The sequence below is a fragment of the Mastomys coucha genome, unplaced genomic scaffold, assembly GCF_008632895.1.
Source record: "Mastomys coucha isolate ucsf_1 unplaced genomic scaffold, UCSF_Mcou_1 pScaffold15, whole genome shotgun sequence".
Taxonomy (NCBI): Eukaryota; Metazoa; Chordata; class Mammalia; order Rodentia; family Muridae; genus Mastomys; species Mastomys coucha.
Genome location: NW_022196897.1, coordinates 138,848,962 through 138,865,474, shown reverse-complemented (window position 1 = coordinate 138,865,474; position 16,513 = coordinate 138,848,962). Strand labels below are relative to the sequence as shown.

Here is a 16,513-nt window from a genome sequence, read left to right as displayed (position 1 = left end):
GGTTGTCTTCAAGGGTAAGGATATGGGGGTGGGGTGGGGGAATGGGCTGGATACTTCTGAGGGCGTGGAAGCATAAAGGGAAATAGATTTGGTGTGATTTTGAGCTTTGTGGGCATCGAGTCTAGGATTTCAGTACGGAGTGTAGACAGGATTTGGGGGCTTGGTGGAGGGTGGGAAATGAAGGTCCAGGACTCTGGGAGTAGAAAAGGAGGTCAAGAAGGGATCATTAGGTCATGGAGGGGTCAGGACACCATTAGAAGATGTGAGGCTGGGTATGGAGGGGCAAGTAAAGCTGGGCAGAACTAAGGAGGGAAATCCCACGTGGGACCCTGCATTCTGGGCTGGGTGTGGGCAGAAGGCATCTGTGAGGGGCCTGGGAGCTAGTGATGGAACCTTGAGACATTGAGGATCGGTTAGGGAGTGTGTAGGTGGGAAGACCATGAGTTGCATTAGAGATAGGTGATGTGGCTTTTCTCTGACACTGACTGCCTTGGGCTGAGTGTTTCAGAAGGGGCAGTGTTGGTGTGAATGGGACCTGGTACAAGGGAGGAGACCCGGACATCCAATGAAGGGATAGGTAGACAGGTTCTCTGGAAACTGATGGTGATTGAACAGGTCCATAACGCAAAGGGTCCCCAGAGGATGCAGGCTGGGACTCAGTTTGTAGAACATAGAGGGCTCCCTCGGGAGGCCTAGGTTTTGTTGGAGGGAGTGAAGGGCAGAGGTAAGATATGGTCCTCCCTGGTAATATGGAAGAGAAAGAGAGGAGTCCTCAGGGTGTCTGAGGGGTGGTGTCAGAGTGAAGAGACAAGTCAGACGGGAGGGGAGGTATGGAGAGAGAGGCCTAGAGGGTGGTGAGGGTGGTGTAGTTCCCTAAACTCTGGGAGCCCAGCACAGGGTATCCCCAGGGGCCAGTGGGTGGTGGGTGGGGCTCACCCGTCAGCAGTTCCGGCTCTCGGCCGCGGTGGACCAGCAGGCTGAGCTGCAGCACCAGCTGCGGCGCGCTGCGCAGGAAGGTCTCCAGCAGACGCAGCATGCTCACGTCCGCGCTCTCGAACAGCATCCGCCAGTAGAAGTGGCGCCGCAACCGCTCCCCTCGCCAGCGGCTCTGCAGCCCCAGGTACAGGGCGCGCAGGTACCTGCGGAGAGGTGGTACTCAGCTCTAGGCGCCTCCCCTGCGGAGAGGTGGTACTCAGCTCTAGGCGCCTCCGGCTTCTTGTTTTCCCTACCCCAGCTTCCCGCCTGAGCCGGAGCAAGTCCCCCACCTCCAGGACCAACTTTACTGTGACTGTAAAATAGGCTCTGCTAGGCGTGGTTGCAGAGCACTGAGTACACCCTGTTAGCTTCTCTCCTAGTCCTATCCTCATCTGCAGTTTAGAGGAAGGAATTGGGAGCCAGAGACCATAGCATTTACCCAAGGTCACACAGCGGAACCAGAACTCAATTCCAGGTAGTAACGAACAGACCACATCGCTTCTTACTGGGAACTTTGAAGAGTTTTGTTCATGGGTTTCCTATATGGATCACAGCTGGTGCCAGGCCAGAGTCCTGACCCACTCACTCCTCCTGGCCTCAGGAAAGCTGCTCACCCAACAAACTTCATGGTTGCTTGGCAGAGGCCACGGATTCCAGGACATTTACTAGTCCTCCTCACCACCCAGCTTTTACACCTCTACTGCTCCTTTTACCTGGAACCCACCTCCCGTCCCCACTCCATTCTCAAACCTGGGTAAGTCTTGCTCTTGTTTCAAATATCAGGCTTCTACTGACCATGTGCGGGGAGTTAGGAGTCTTCCTCAGCCTAGCCCTGCTCCCACCCACTTCTCCTACCGCCCTCACCTCACCACCGCAGGTTGATCTTCCTGGCTAGGCACACATCCTCCCCCACCTGTGAGCTCCATCCAGGCCAGGGGCTACAATCACCTGCTAAGTACAGCACACTCGGCTCTTACCACATAGTAGTACTCAACCCACGTGTTCACAGGTGAATGAATAGATAGTTGTAAGCTGGTTGACTTTAATGGCTCCCACAACCTTGGAGCAGGAAGGGAAGGATCTAAGGTCCTAGTTCAATTCCCGGCTCTACTTCTAATTTACTCTGTTGAGTCCTCATTCCTTCCGAAGTAGCAGAGAGGATGGATGGTGAAGAGCAGTGTCCATGTGGTTTGAGGAACTGAGTCTAACTCCCCCCTGTAACCACAGAATCTATCTCTCCCCAGTCCCCGAAAAACTTTGGTTACCTATGGCAGGTTAGCTCTTTGTCCATACCACAGGGGAATTCTCTAAAAGTGGCCTCCCCAGAAAGCAGATGGAGAGTGTCCGACACGGGTCCAGTGACCTATTGCCTGAACTTCAAACAGAGGCACTAGGGATGGGAAAGTGCTGGCATTTCTAGGACACTGGAACCAGGGGACCAACTCTATACATGCTGTGCTGACAGCCCTTGGAAGGAGTCATGGCACTATGGGCCCTCCAGATGATAATGAGAGGGGTGGGCTTGGTGGCTCTGACTCCTTAGAGCTGGTGTTCTGAGTCTTCTTGGCTCCAGTTAATGCTACTGACACATCCCCAATGTGACACCTGGCTACCAGGAGGGAAAGGAGCTGTTCGGTGGCTGCTGAGCGGCCCCAGGACTGGACTGCATTTCTTTTGGTGGGGTAGAAAGTCATCTCCCTGTGCTATCCATTCTTCTGAGTCTCCTGTCCCTCCCCCACTCACACATAGGATTCCCACAGCCAGCGTCATCCAGTCATATAGCAGGCGAGCTTCAATCTAGCTCTGTATTAGGTCTGGGCCCCTACATATCTCACCCCTTCATGGGAGTGAGAGAAAAAACTTTGTCGAGGAAGAGGGGCAGTCAAGGGAAGGTTTCTTGCAAGAAATAGTTTCTCTCTCCCCTTACCCTCTCTCTCCTTTTCTGACAGTGTCTGTGGTAGTCCAGGCTGGTCTAGAACTAAGTAGCTAGGGACGTCTTTGAACTCCCAGTCTGCTTGCCTCTGCCTTCTGAGTGGCTGGCATTACACGAATGTGGCGCCATGCTAATTTTTTGATTGTTTTGTTTTGTTTGTTTTTAAGGTAGACTCTCATGTAACCCAGGCTGACCTCAAACTCCTTACTTAGCTCAGGTCTTGAATTCCTAATCCTTCTGCCTCCAATGCCGACCTCTTTTCCTTTAGACATCACCATGCCTGGTTTTGATTTCAGTTTTAAAGTATACATTGTCTGTAATTCCAACACTTGGGGAGGAGGTTGAGTCTGGAGGGCCACAAGTTCAAGGCCAGCTTAGGCTATGAAAAGAGACTTTGGGGAAAAAAAGTCAAATAAAATACGATAAAAACACTAGTGGTGGGGGGAAGCTGGAGAGACAGCCCGTTGGTTATAAGCACTGGTTTCCTTTCCAGATGACCTGGGTTCTATCTATGGCACCTACATGGCAGCTCACAACTGTCTGTGCCTTCACTTTCAGGGGATCAATCAAGTGCTTTCTCTTGTGGGCACTGCATTCACATAGTGCACTAACATTTACAGACAATACACCCATGCAGATAAAATGCAGATAAAATGCAAATAAGCAAATCACACACACACACATACACACACACACACACACACACACACACACACACACTTGAGGACAGCAAGAGAAGAGGGCATTCAGGAGAATGGGCAGATGTAAAGTACAGAGGCCATGAGAGCCCATGCATGCCCTCCTAGGGAAATAGGCTGAGGTTTGCTGGGCTGGGCCCAGACAGGAGGCCAATGATACAGGGGGCCCAGGGAGGCCAGAATTTTCATAATTCATCAGATTGCAAAAGTTCATCAAATATCTGCAACCAGTTGTAGACTGCAGGGGTAGGGGTCTACTCAGTAGTAAAGTACATGGTTAGCATGCACAAGGCCCTGGGTCCTATCCCTGAGAAAAAGAATCTGGACTGGAGAGTATAGATTTAATCTTTAATCTAAACCCCAGAATTGGAGGTGATAGGATCATCCCACTCTGAGGGCTGGCTTGGAGGAAAGCCAAGGAGAGGCTGGGGCTGCTCCTCCAGGCTGGTGGTGACAGAGTTGAGCTGAGGGAATGGTGCACCAGGGAAAGAGAGCAGACCTGGTGGTGGCCAGTGGTGAGGGCTATGGGGGGGGGGCAGGTAGTACCAGGGCTTCTGGGAGCCCCAGAACACAGATCTTCCTTCTAGGCCACAACCTCTCCTGCCCTCTTCATTCCTGTGGCTCTGACTTCGAATAGAAAGGAGAGGCCAGCTGGTCCAGTGTGCAGGGGCCTGGGGAGCTGGGGAAGAGCAATACCCTGGAAGTTTCTCTGAAGCTAGAAGACCATCTGTTTCCACCCAGGTTAGGATGAGGGAGGTGCCAGCCCCGCCAGCATCCGTCACCACCTGGCAGGCCTCCTGCTACCTCCCCGCCCACTCTACTCTCTCCTCTGCCAGCTTCCAGCTAACGGAGACAAAGGGCTCACATGGCCCAGGCCTGGGATGGGGAGGGATGAAAAGGAGGCTTTTTGCTAGTCCATGGAGCAGTAAGAGTAGCACAGAACCCACACTGCAGCCTAGGGACAAAAGGCCCAGCCTTCTTGAGCCCAGCCTCACTTTTGTCCTTTTGGCAATGGAACCAAAGCAGTGGTTGTTCCTTCCAGCCAGCACTAACTACTCTCTGCCAGGGAGGGGCCTGTGAGATGGTCATGGGCTTAAGAGAGTGTTTGAGGTTTGTGTGTGGGAGGGGGGATGGGGGGGAATTGGCTTTAAAACATGGGGGAAAAACTGCAGAATCCAAATTAATAAATGTTTAATTAAATGTCTGCAAAACAGAACATGATGTCAGCTAGTCGTTTGCAATTTTGCTTTTATTTGGTTATATATAATTTACATTTGATGTTTGATGTGGCTGTATTTTAACATGCTTGATAGATGTTAAGCCACCGAGGCCTTAAAACTACACTGTCTAGAACATGCAATCTTATTTCCCTGGCTTCAGTTTTCCTTTCTCTGCAACAGGGCTGTGCCCACTATGTGCACCGCAGTCACCAGAATGAAGATCCCAAAGGCAAGAGGACAGAATACTGGCTGGGTGGGTTTGTGTCCCAGCCCCGTCTTGGACCCTGCTTTGTGGCCTTGGGTAGTTTCAACTTTTCTGAACCTTATTTCTTCCTCATTGTAAGCGTCACATGCTAAAGAGTTAACAGCAATTTACAAACTGTAGAGGGATGTGCCCATAGCATCGGTGGAGAGGAGCATATTTGGGGGGGTTGTCTCTGGCTCCTTGTGGCCACCGAGTGACTGCTCTTGAAACCTCCTCCAGGAATCCCACTGCACTCTACACCCTGCTCCGTTTGAAAGTTGAAAGAAGCAGATGTCACCATGGATGGGACTGAACACCCACACAGGATACCCCACCTCAAGGCAAAGAAACTAGACTTGTTTTTCTTCCAAAACGCATCCAGTGCTATTCCCAATCACCTCTCGGGTGGGCACCACTGATTGGTACAAGCGCCTGTCATCTCTTGCCAGGACAACCACATCAGCCTTTCCTCTTCAGTGGGTCTCCTCCTCCATCCGCTCCTGCCCCCTACAGTCTGTTCCCTGCATAGCAACCAGCGGGGAATTCTTAAAGGCCTACAGATCTGGTCACTCACTCACTCTGTGGAAGCCTTCACGGGCCTCTTATCACACTTGGAAGGAAACCCAAGCTTCTCCCAACCATCTGGCCTGCTCTTCCTCTCACTCTATCTCAAACCACTGTCTGCTTGCTCTCCACACCCCAGCTGCAGCAGGAGTTCCCTGCCAGACTCACTCCAGACTCAGGGCTTCTGCACCCGCTGTGTGCTTCCCAGATCCTGCTCTGCCTGGCTCCTCATGGGCTCCCTAACACATTCTTAGAGGAGGCCACCCATCCCACATTGGCACCTCCTACCTCCAAGGTTCATTCTAGTCCATCCTATCCCTGCCTTCCTTCTGGTCCTCCAGCCTTCATCTCCCAAGTGCTGGGATTGCAGGTGTGAGACGCCACATCCTGTTTACGAAGCGCTGGGATCAATCCCAGGGCTTTGTGGATGCTGTGTGAGCATTCTGCCAACTGAGGTCCATCCTCAGCCCCTAGACAGTTTCTTTCTATTCTGTCACTGGTGCTCCATGAGGCAGAGGCCTTGTTTGTAACAGTCACCAGAGTGTCCTCTGCTTTTGCGCAGGTAGAAGGCAGGGATAAATGTTGAATAAACTGATAAACAAGTCTTGTATGTGTGTCTCCCTCATGGTCTTAGCAGAGCCTGGGCTTCTCTGCCTCAGTCTGCACAAAGCCAGAACACCTCCCAGCACTCCACTCCTTATTCATTCTGTTGTTCTTCCTCCAGGAAGTCTTCCCTAGTACCCCTCTATGATTATGAGATGTTAGTGGCCTGAAGCCCAGAATGAGCGGGCACTGAAACCAGTGCCTTTAACCACAGGCCATTTACAGAGGTATGGAGACATCTATTGGGATTGGATTTTTGGCTTCTAGCCTTCATTTATTTATTTTTTATTATTATTTTTTTAATTTTTGGAGATAGTGTCTTGATATATAGCTCTGGCTGGCCTGGAATTTTCTAAATAATCCAGAATGGCCTTGAATTCATGAGATTGCTCCTCCTTTATCCTCCCAAGAATTAGGATTGCAGATGTGAATCCTGTTGCGTCATTTCTGACTTCTTGTCTCTATACCAAACAAAATATTATTGCATTTCTTGCTTATTATGTGTGTGTGTATGTGTAGGCATGTGTGTGCCATGTGTGGAGGTTGGTGTGTGTGTGTAGGCATGTGTGTGTCACGTGTGGAGGTTGGGGGACATCCGGTGAGAGTCAGCTCTTTCCTTCTCACATGTGCGACCCAGGGATCAAAATCAAGTGGTCAGGCCTGGTGGTAAGTACCTTTCCTTCTGTGCCATCTTGCCAGCCTGCAGCTCACTGTCTCACGCTGAGAGAGGAAGCATGCGCTAGAAGAGAAAGCCGAGTGACCAATAAGCATAAACAGGTGGGGCTGGGAGCTAAAAAGGCCCGGCCTGAGAAAGAGAGAGGCCAACAGCTAGTGTTGGAATCCACCTGCTCTGGATCCATGGCTCCCTCAGGACCCTGTGACCTCTGTGAGCGGGCAGCAGGGTCAGTAAATGGACAGAATTCACTCTTCTTGCCCTATCAGGTCCTGTAACCCAGCGTCTTCCAGAGCCCAAGGGGTTTGCTTTAATGGTGAGGAGGGGGTCACTGTTCCTGAGATAACTTCTGAGTTCAGCTCCCAGCTCACCCCATCTCTCTCCTGTGAGGTGAAGTTTTTGTTGTTGGGTTTAGTCTCCATTCAGACAGGCAAACGTGGCCTCAGACCCCAGATCTTTTGGTGGTGTCTCCCCTTGAACATAGGTCATCTCTATCTATCCCTTTACCATGCTCAGTCAATCTGTGGGCCTCTTACTGGGACCCTGCAGCATCCCACCCGTCTATGCTGTACCATCCTCTTCTTCAGATACTACATTCATCAGACAGTCTGACCTGCGCTCTGGGGCCAGCCTGTCAGCCCTATGGACACAAGCTTTTTTTTTTTTTTTTTTTTTTTTTTTTTTTTTTTTTTCCTTTTTGTAGGTTTCTCTGCCTGGGGCTTCCAGTCCTTCACTGACTGGTCCATCTGCTGGCCTGCTGCTCTGCCTGTGGCTGGGCATGACTGCCCGTTTTCCAGCCGTCCTCTCCTGCTTGATTCTCTTCTTCCTGACTCTGAGCTCTTCTCTTGTCTGTCTGTGTCTCTCACATCCTCAGCTCTTCCATCTGTCGGTCTCCGAGTTTCTGAGCCTGTGTTCTCTCCCCTCCCCACTCTCCCTCAGGGCTCTGGGCCAAAACCACAACAGCTTCCAGAGGCTCCCCCGCTCTGCTTGCTCCATCCTCCTGCAGGACTGCTAAAGACCCCTGTCTCCAAGATGGGCCCTGCCCTGTGACACTCAATAGGCCTCCCACCCTCCAAGTCCTTCACCTCTTTGTAGGATGATGGGACAGTGTGCAGGGCTTACTGATAACAATAGCCACTCACATCAAGCACCAACCTTCCAGCACAACTGGGAAACCAGAAAGTGGCAATGTGGTACCAGCCAGACACGTAAGCAAGGTGTCTTGAAGTTGTCTGCTCAGAGGCTTTGTCAGGAAAGGAACCTGGTACTTCTAGCTAGGCACGATCATACTTGCCTGTAAGCCTGTTCATGGGAAGCTGAAGCAGGAGGATTGCTGGTCTGAGGCCAGTCTAGGTTATATAGAGTGAGACCATATCTCAAACTTCAAAACAAGTAAGCTGAGGCACAAGGATTCCTGTGAATCCAACACCAGCCTGTGCTACATAATAACTTCCAAGTTAGTCTGTGCTACATAGTGAGACTCTTGTTTCAAAACAAAACAAAAAGTCAGAATTGCTAACTAAAGGAGATTGGTAGTTTCTGGCAAAGTTGGCCTTCCCATTGGAGCTGCCCCTAAGAACAGAGGGCCAGAGAAGATCTGGCTAGGTGAGATCAATGGGCAGTTTCTTTTCTGGTGCGGGGGTGTTTCCACCCACTGCAGAAAGTAACTGCCATTCATCCAGTATATTCTGTTTTGTACCTTGCTAAAATCTTTACTGCAACCATGTGACTTCTGTGACTAGGAGCCTATCTTCTGATGGAAAAACTGAATATCATCAAAAGAAAGGTTCATTTGATGTGTTTGTGTGTGCATGTATGTGTGTGTGTGTGTGTGTGTGTGTGTGTGTGTGTGTGTGTTGGGGATTGAGCCCAGGGCCCTGTACATGCTAAATATGTGCTCTGTCATTGTACTATATCTTCTTAGCCCCAGTTGACATTTATTTCCCCAACACTTCTGAGTACCTACTATGTTCCAAGAACTATGGTAGACACAGGAGTGGGCAAGAGAGATCTAACCCATTTGTAGGTACTATTTTTAATAATGAAAACCCAGGCACTAATTAAATCATTGTATAAGTGGAAGACAAACATGTTCCATAGGCTCCAGTCATGGACCAGACAAGGTCTTGTGCTACAGCATAGAGAACACCAGTGGGAGTGGAGAAGTTTCTACGGTCAGGAAAGAGTCTCTGGAAGTTGTGATTTCTGAGGAATCTGAAGTAGGTATAGGAGCTAAGCAGGTGGAAAGGGGAGAGGAGAGGAGATTTTAGTAGGGAAAACAGCTTGAACAAAGGTCTTTATCTCATGACCCAGGAAGGTTTTAAAGAGGGCAGTAGTTTTAGAAGTGAAAGCTGTGGAGAATTCACTACATAGAGACAAGAGTGGAGGGTAGGTCAGTTCCCAGGTCAGAGGAAATGATGGATTTTTATTAAAAAATGAAACAGTTATCAGACATTTGAAGGAGGGACTGGGTCCAACTCCAATATCAAGAGAGCAATGGAGCTGTGTCTCAGGACACAGAGATGTCCCTCATTCCACCATTGAGTGGATCAAGCCGAGTGGAGGAACCCAGACCCCACCTGTGGGTTTTGCAGGATCACCCAGGAAGAATGGCTTCAACGCCCCCTCCTGTTGGTTTACGCCTCAATTCTGAGCACTCCTGCAAGGATGAGAAAATAGGCCCTTCCTGGGGTTGGCAGCCAAAAGAATCCTAAATGTCAGTAAAGAATGTGATTCTACACGTTTGGCTCCCGTCTCGTGTGGTGCTGGGAGCCAGGCTGTCTCCCTTCTCCTTCACCGCCCCTGAAGAGTCACAGCCCCTCTTCTCTGCTGGCACCAGGCCACACACTTCCGGCCACTGATTTTAGGTCTTAGCTAAAAACCTGTGACTTTCTCCCACCCCACCCTCCCTCACCACCTCCCAGCCAGCATCCGTGTTCTTGCTCAGTAGAAAAACAGAAAGCCGTTCTGGAGCAACATATTTGGGAGCAGGCTTCTCACGTCGCCCTTTCTCTGGTCCTCGACTTTGCCAGCTATGTTACGGGTTGGTGATGTGCAAGAGAGACTAAAGCTCAGAGCCTTGTGCTCTGAAAGGTCTGAAGGTCCTTTGCTTTTTTCCCCAAGCCCCATGTTCCATCCAGTCCCTCGCCCCTGGGGAGAGCTTGGATGTCAAGAGACAGTGGGTAGGAGCCTTTCCCTCCCCACTCTCCTGGTGACATTTGAAGGTATCTGGAAACTAATGCAGACAGAAAGAAACACATCTGGTTGTTTGTGGTCTCACAGAAATTCCAGAAGTAGATTTGGAGTTTCTGATGCCAGTTCTCTGAGGACTGAACTGATTTCATTTGGGGGGTGGGTCTCTTGGGAGCTATAGAGGCATAACCTATGTAAAGAGACAGTCTGCTTCCTGACCACCCACTCTGGGAGAAGATACAATTCAAATGACAGGGGCTTCATTTTGTTTTCCCTTCTAACTTTTTCAAGCCCAGCCAGAAATTTGGTTATTAATGTAAAAAGGAAAGTCCCAAGTTGGAAATGATGGCGACTAGTTAATGAAATATCACAAGATATTATAAGAAAACCCTTCTGTGCTCTCATGAGTGTGTATGTACGGCATGCTTGACAGTTAAGAGCACTGTTGCTCTTCCGAAGGACCTGGCTCTGGTTCCCAGCACCTATAAGGTGGCTCACAGCCATCTGTAACTCCAGTTCCAGGAAATCTGATGTTCTCTTCTGACCTCTACAGGCACCAGGCACACACAAGGTGCATAAACATACATGCATGCAAAACACTAAAATACACTGGGAAAAAAAAAAAAGGCTAGGCTTGGTAGAGCACACCTGCAAGCCCAGTGATGATAGCAAACTGAGAATCTAAGACAGTCTTGTCCCTGGGAGTTCACTGGCCAGCTAGTCTAGTTTCCTTGGTGAAGTTCCAGGTCAATGAGAGACTCCTGTCTCAAACAAGAGGCAGGAGACACCTGAGAAATGACCCTGAAGAATGTCCTCTGACTCCTACACATGCACACACATGCACACACATGCACAGACACACCTGCACATAGTAGACATATATACCTACAAGCAAAACACTCATCACATAAAAATAAATTTAAAGCAGTTAAATTCACTTAAAAAGGTGTTCATCCACCCCTCTGCTCCCGTTCCAAGGGCTCAATGGCTCTTAGTGGCTGGGGGTTCCCACATTAGACAGTGCAGACCCAGAATACTGCTGAACTTACAGAGTCATGAGACAGCACTGCTGTCTCCTGTATATGTTTGGAATTTAACATGCTAAACACTAAAATGCTGCTTTAAAGAATAGGCGATGCCAGGGATGTAGCTCAGGGGGAGAGTGCTTGCCTGGCCTGTGTGAGGCACTGGATTTGATCCTAGCACCACATACACACACACACACACACACACACACACACACAAAACAAACAAACAAACAAACCCTCAAAAAACAGTGAACTAAGATTAAAAATTAAATACATAAAACAAAAGCAATAGAGAGCATGTGAGATGAAATTATGGGGAACAAACACATCCCAGGCTGGGTCTCCCCAAATGATCTATGGCCTGCAAAGTGACAGTCCAGCAGCATGGAACTTGGTATTACAAGACCCCAAGTCAGGGCTGCGAATTTAAACCATAAGGGTGTTAGAGTCATCTCGTGTGTCCTTTGAAGTGAAGCAAAAGAAAGTCCCCACTTACAGCATCTCTAGCCACCTCCTCTACACCCTCTGCTGGTGGGCGTTCATGCCCTTGCGAGAGCCGTGAGGTCTTCTTGCTTTTATGCAAAAGACCCCATTCCCCTTTAACTTCAGATCCTCCGTGTGCACACTACCTTGGAGCTACAGAACAAAGATCTTTCTTGGTGGGACTCAGTGGGTGAAGGTCACTGAGAATTAGGGACCCCTGGGCTCCTTCCCATTCCCTTCTCTTTTCCCTAAGCAGTAGGATGGATTAACCTATAAGGCTAGCAACACTCAGTGCTTTCTAAGGATGTACTCTGTGACAAGATCTGACATCTCTAAAGAAACCCAGGGGCAGAACTATCATCTCTCTGCCCTCCTATAGACAGTCTCTGGCTCATGAAGAAACTGTGCCCAGGGTCACACAGCTCCAATGTGATGAGATCCTGACCTGCCAGGGATCCAGAATGCTCTGCTCCTCTGTCTTCTTTCCCAAGCCCTGGGAAAATTCAGGCCAAAACCCTCACGTCCTCATCTAAACTTTACAGACAGAGGAAACGACTCAAACAGGACTCCGATCTCAGAGGTTCTATTCAGTTCACATCAACATTATTAAGCACCCACTTCACACAAGGAATTTTACATCTTCTATGTCCTATGTCAGCGATGCCTTCTTTCCTCTGGGGAACTGGACTCAACAAGCTTTCATGTTGAATCTTACCCTCAGCCCACTGGCAACTGGAGGCTGAGGCTGGAGTCTTAGCAAACCTCACAGCTGTGCCCGAGATGCAGGCTTTTGCCCTGCCCTAGCTCTGATACCACAGCCATGAAGCCAAAACCCGTGCCAGCAGGCTCCTCATCCAAGAGCTGGCTGGGGGCATGGCCACCAAAGGTAACAAGGACACAGCCAGGCTTGTGGTCTGTGGGGACACCAGCCAGATGGGCTGACAGGAATGAGTGATGAGCCCAGGGCACAGCTGAGGAAAAGCCTGGAACATTAGCAGCAGGTGCTTTATTTCACGTTAAAATAAAACATTTTAGGTGCTTTTCTGTTTGTTTTTTTTTTTCCTTCTCATTCTCAAAATAATACCTGATTGATCAGTCTATAAAAAAATCACTTAACCAGGCCAGGGGAATGGGTCAGTGAATAAAACACTTGTTGTGCAAGCATGGAGACTAGCATCTGAATCCCCTGAACCCGTGTGTGTGTGTGTGTGTGTGTGTGTGTGTGTGTGTGTGCCTGTGATCCCAGCACTCCTTTGGTAAATGGGAAGCATAAACAGGAGAATCCCCAGTAAGCGGTGGGCCAGTTAACCCAGTGTACACAAACACAAAGCAACAAGAAACCTTGTCTTTTTTTTTTTCGGTTTTTGAGACAGGGTTTCTCTGTGTGGCCCTGGCTGTCCTGGAACTCAGTAGACCAGACTGGCCTTGAACTCAGAAATCTGCCTGCCTCCGCCTCCCAAGTGCTGGGATTAAAGGTGTGCGCCACCACCGCCTGGCATTAAGAAACCTTGTCTTAAGGTGTAAGGTTAGGAATGACTACTCAAGGTTGTCCTTTGACCTCTGTACATGCCCATAGCATATCCCCTCTTGCACTCACATATGAAGGAACAAACATACACACACACACACACACACATGTGTGTATATATGCATATGTGTGTGAGATATACGCATATCTCAAAGCTGGAAAGATGGCTCAGCAATTAAAAGCACTTGCTGATCTTACAAAGGATCTGAGTCTAGTTCCCAGCACCCATATCACACAGCTCTCAACCACCTAGAACCTAAGCCAGGCTCAAGTGACCTCTATAGTAGCTTCTGAGGGCAGCTGCACTCTCAGGCTCACCTCCCCCCACATGTATACATATAATTTAATTTTTTTTTTTTTTTTTACAAAAGCATACAATTAGCTAGCAGAAGGCTGAATGGTTTAGAACCCTCACAGGTGGGCTTCGGAGTCTTGACCACGTTAATTTTCAGGCCTGGTTTTGCTATCGACTGGGAGCCTAGTTCTTTCTGTAACTCAGCTTCACATCTGCAAAATGGGTCAATAATACTAGCTAACGTGGAGCACTGCTATGTGCTGAATAATCCTTGATAATGTATAAAACATGTTCTATGTATTCACTCAGTATGCCTGCACGTATGGCCAATATACCTACACACAGTGACTGTTATCCCTTCCTCAAGGATGAGATGAAACCAAGGTTTAGAAGGTCGAGTGGCTCACTGAAAACCATGTAGGTGGTAGGATAGGGTTTTGGTTCTGTAGGTCCTTGTTCTTCATCCTGCCTGTCACAGAGGCAATGACGTAACCTAAGTCTTACTAAACGATAACTCTAATTTTTAGTAATATTCAGTTTTTAAGACAGGGTCTCACTATGTACCCTTAGCTGACTATGTAAACCAGGTTGGCCTTGAACCTGTCTCCCAAGTGTTGGAATTACAGAAGCAGGTGCCACCGCACCCATCAAAATAGCTGAGTTTTACAACACACATGAATATAATCAATTATGTTCTAGTGAACTGAAAAATCAGAAGTAAAGTCTTCAGACAATGCAAGAAGTACCTGACTGTGGGCTGGAGATAGAGCTCCGGTCATGGGGTGCTCGCCTTTATGGCCTAAGCCCTAGACTCCATATGTAACTAACACCACACACATGAGGGTACAGCAACAAGCCTTGCAATCCTAGCTCTGAGGGAATTAGAAGTTCAAGGTCACCTGAGGCAACTTAGTGGCCTTCACTAAGACCCTGTCTCAAGACATAAACAAACCTAAAATCTAATTAGCAAGTGGAAATCTCTCTTAACCGTACCCCTTCTCGGTGAGATGATTTTTGGGTGGCTGGAATGCATAGCCCTTCCATAAACAAAACTGCCAAGAGAATTTCACTTTCAGAAAATAGAAAGGTGGGTTTTGCCTGGTTGAATAAGCAGAAGATGGTGCGAGATGCTGAGGGCGGTGCTGGGTTTGCTCAGGGAAAGCCTTCAGAAAAGAGGCAACATGGGAGTGTGGCCTTGGAAGGTGACTTAGGGTTTCTATTGCTGCAAGGAAGCACCATGACCAAAAAGTTGGGGAGCAAAGGGCTTATTCGGCTTACACTTCTATATTGATGTTCCACATCACCAAAGAAAGTCAGGATGGGAACTCCAACAGGGCAGAGACCTGGAGGCAGGAGCTGATGCAGAGGCATGGGAGGCTGCTGTCCACTGGTTTGTTCCTCATGGCTTGCTCAGCCTGCTTCCTTATAAAACCCAGGACCAACAGCCCGGAGATGGCACCACCCACAATGGTCTGGGCCCTCCTCCACTGATCTTTGTTAAGAAAATGTCTTACAGCTGGATCTTAGGGAGGCATTTTCTCAATTGAGGCTCCTTCCCCTCTGATGACTCTAGCTTGTGTTAAGTTGACATAAAACTAGCCAGGACAAAGGATGTGTGTAGCTTCCCTGGTGGGGAGCCAGAGGGTACAGATGGAGGAGGAGGAGAAGGCCCTAGGCTTTAGTGGAGCCAAGTGCTCTGATGCAGGGTGGGGGAAGCCAGGGCTACCCTGGGACTCCTGAGTGTCAGAACCAGGATCCCCAATTGCCTCTGATTGTGGGCAGGGTGGGGTAGGGTGGAAGGGACGTGGTGGAGGAGGGACATAGCATTTCCAAGTTTAAGAATTTCAACACTTTCACAAAGGCAGGGTGGTGAACGGAAAGGCCAGAGTAGGTCTCAAACCACCGCCTCCTCTCCCCAGGGAACTATGCCCCAGCTGCTGGGGTTCAAAGCCATTTCCTTGCAGCCCTCCCTCCCTGGCTCCCCAGGGTTTCTCGCCTGTGTGGTCTTTATAGATCAGAGGACAGGGCCTAATGCCGCCTCTGTGTCTGTTAGGAGTGGTTCTGGAGGACTGTGGCTACCCTGACAGCAGGGGAAGGAAGGGCAGGGCACAGAACACACAGAGGAGGGTCTCCCCGGAGGAGGGTGGGGAGGCCACATTGGATCAACCCTGCCAAGTCAGCACAGGGAGGAACATTTGTGAAGGGGCTGTAGCCAAGTCCAAGTGGTTGTAAACATGTTTCAGATGTGGGTGTGATGATTCAAAATCCTAGACTCATAACCAACACAAAAGAAATGGGTACCCGGGTTGAAATGATGGGGAGAAGATGGAGAGACATCATTTGGAAAGACTGTGACCTGGGACAGATGTTACACAGACATATGAAAACGGAAAGGGCTAATTACACTCAGATGTTCCCGTGTTCCAGGCAAGGAGCTGAACAGGATACGGATATTGTGTAGCTCAAGACACTCCAAGCCGCATGATGCTACATGATGATGATGCAAGGCACAGGTTAAGTTATGACCTTTGCCCAAAGTGGAAGATGCAAGGGTACTGCCTCTCAATTACTAGCCCAGCCTTCACCCACGTGCCACCTCTGTAGTGAGGCTGCCCTCCCCAGGTCTTCTACCATCTACTCCACAAACTCACTAGCTCCTTGCTGTGTGTGTGTGTGTGTGTGTGTGTGGTTTATGTACTTGTGTGCATGTGCAGCTGTGCACACGGAGGCCACCGAAGGGTACCAGGTATCCTGTTGTTTCACTCTCTTCCCTATTCCCTTGAGACGTGATCTTTTACTGAATGTGGGGTGAGAATATTAGCTAACAAGTCCCAGCCACCCTCCTGTCTCCATCCCTCTGCCAGCACTTGGGTTACAGGCACATGCGGCTTTTTCTGCAGGTACCAGGTATCATAGTTTAGCTTCTCATGCCTGTGCAACTCGGCTTTCCCCCCATTGAACCATCTACCCAGTCCCTACTTTATCTTCTCACATAGTGTTGCTACCATGTGACCGGCTGTTGTCCACGCTGCCATCTTTTTTTCTTTACATGTCATATGATTTCTCCTTTCCCAGTT

General features: G+C 49.2%; 1 protein-coding gene and 1 long non-coding RNA gene across 2 annotated transcripts in view; one reads left to right on the top strand and one right to left on the bottom strand.

Moving 5' to 3' along the window:
* The window catches only part of Xkr7 (XK related 7), a 29,732-nt gene that overhangs the window by 6,648 nt on the left and 6,571 nt on the right, over nucleotides 1-16,513 (bottom strand). Inside the window, exon 2 of the mRNA XM_031372316.1 lies at nucleotides 937-1,139. Coding sequence (XP_031228176.1) covers nucleotides 937-1,139 — 203 coding nt within the window. The remainder of the gene's footprint in view (nucleotides 1-936; nucleotides 1,140-16,513) is intronic.
* LOC116091188 lies at nucleotides 31-6,244 on the top strand. Its single transcript, XR_004118970.1, has 3 exons — nucleotides 31-1,729; nucleotides 5,007-5,079; nucleotides 5,311-6,244. It is a non-coding gene; the product is annotated as an uncharacterized LOC116091188 (long non-coding RNA).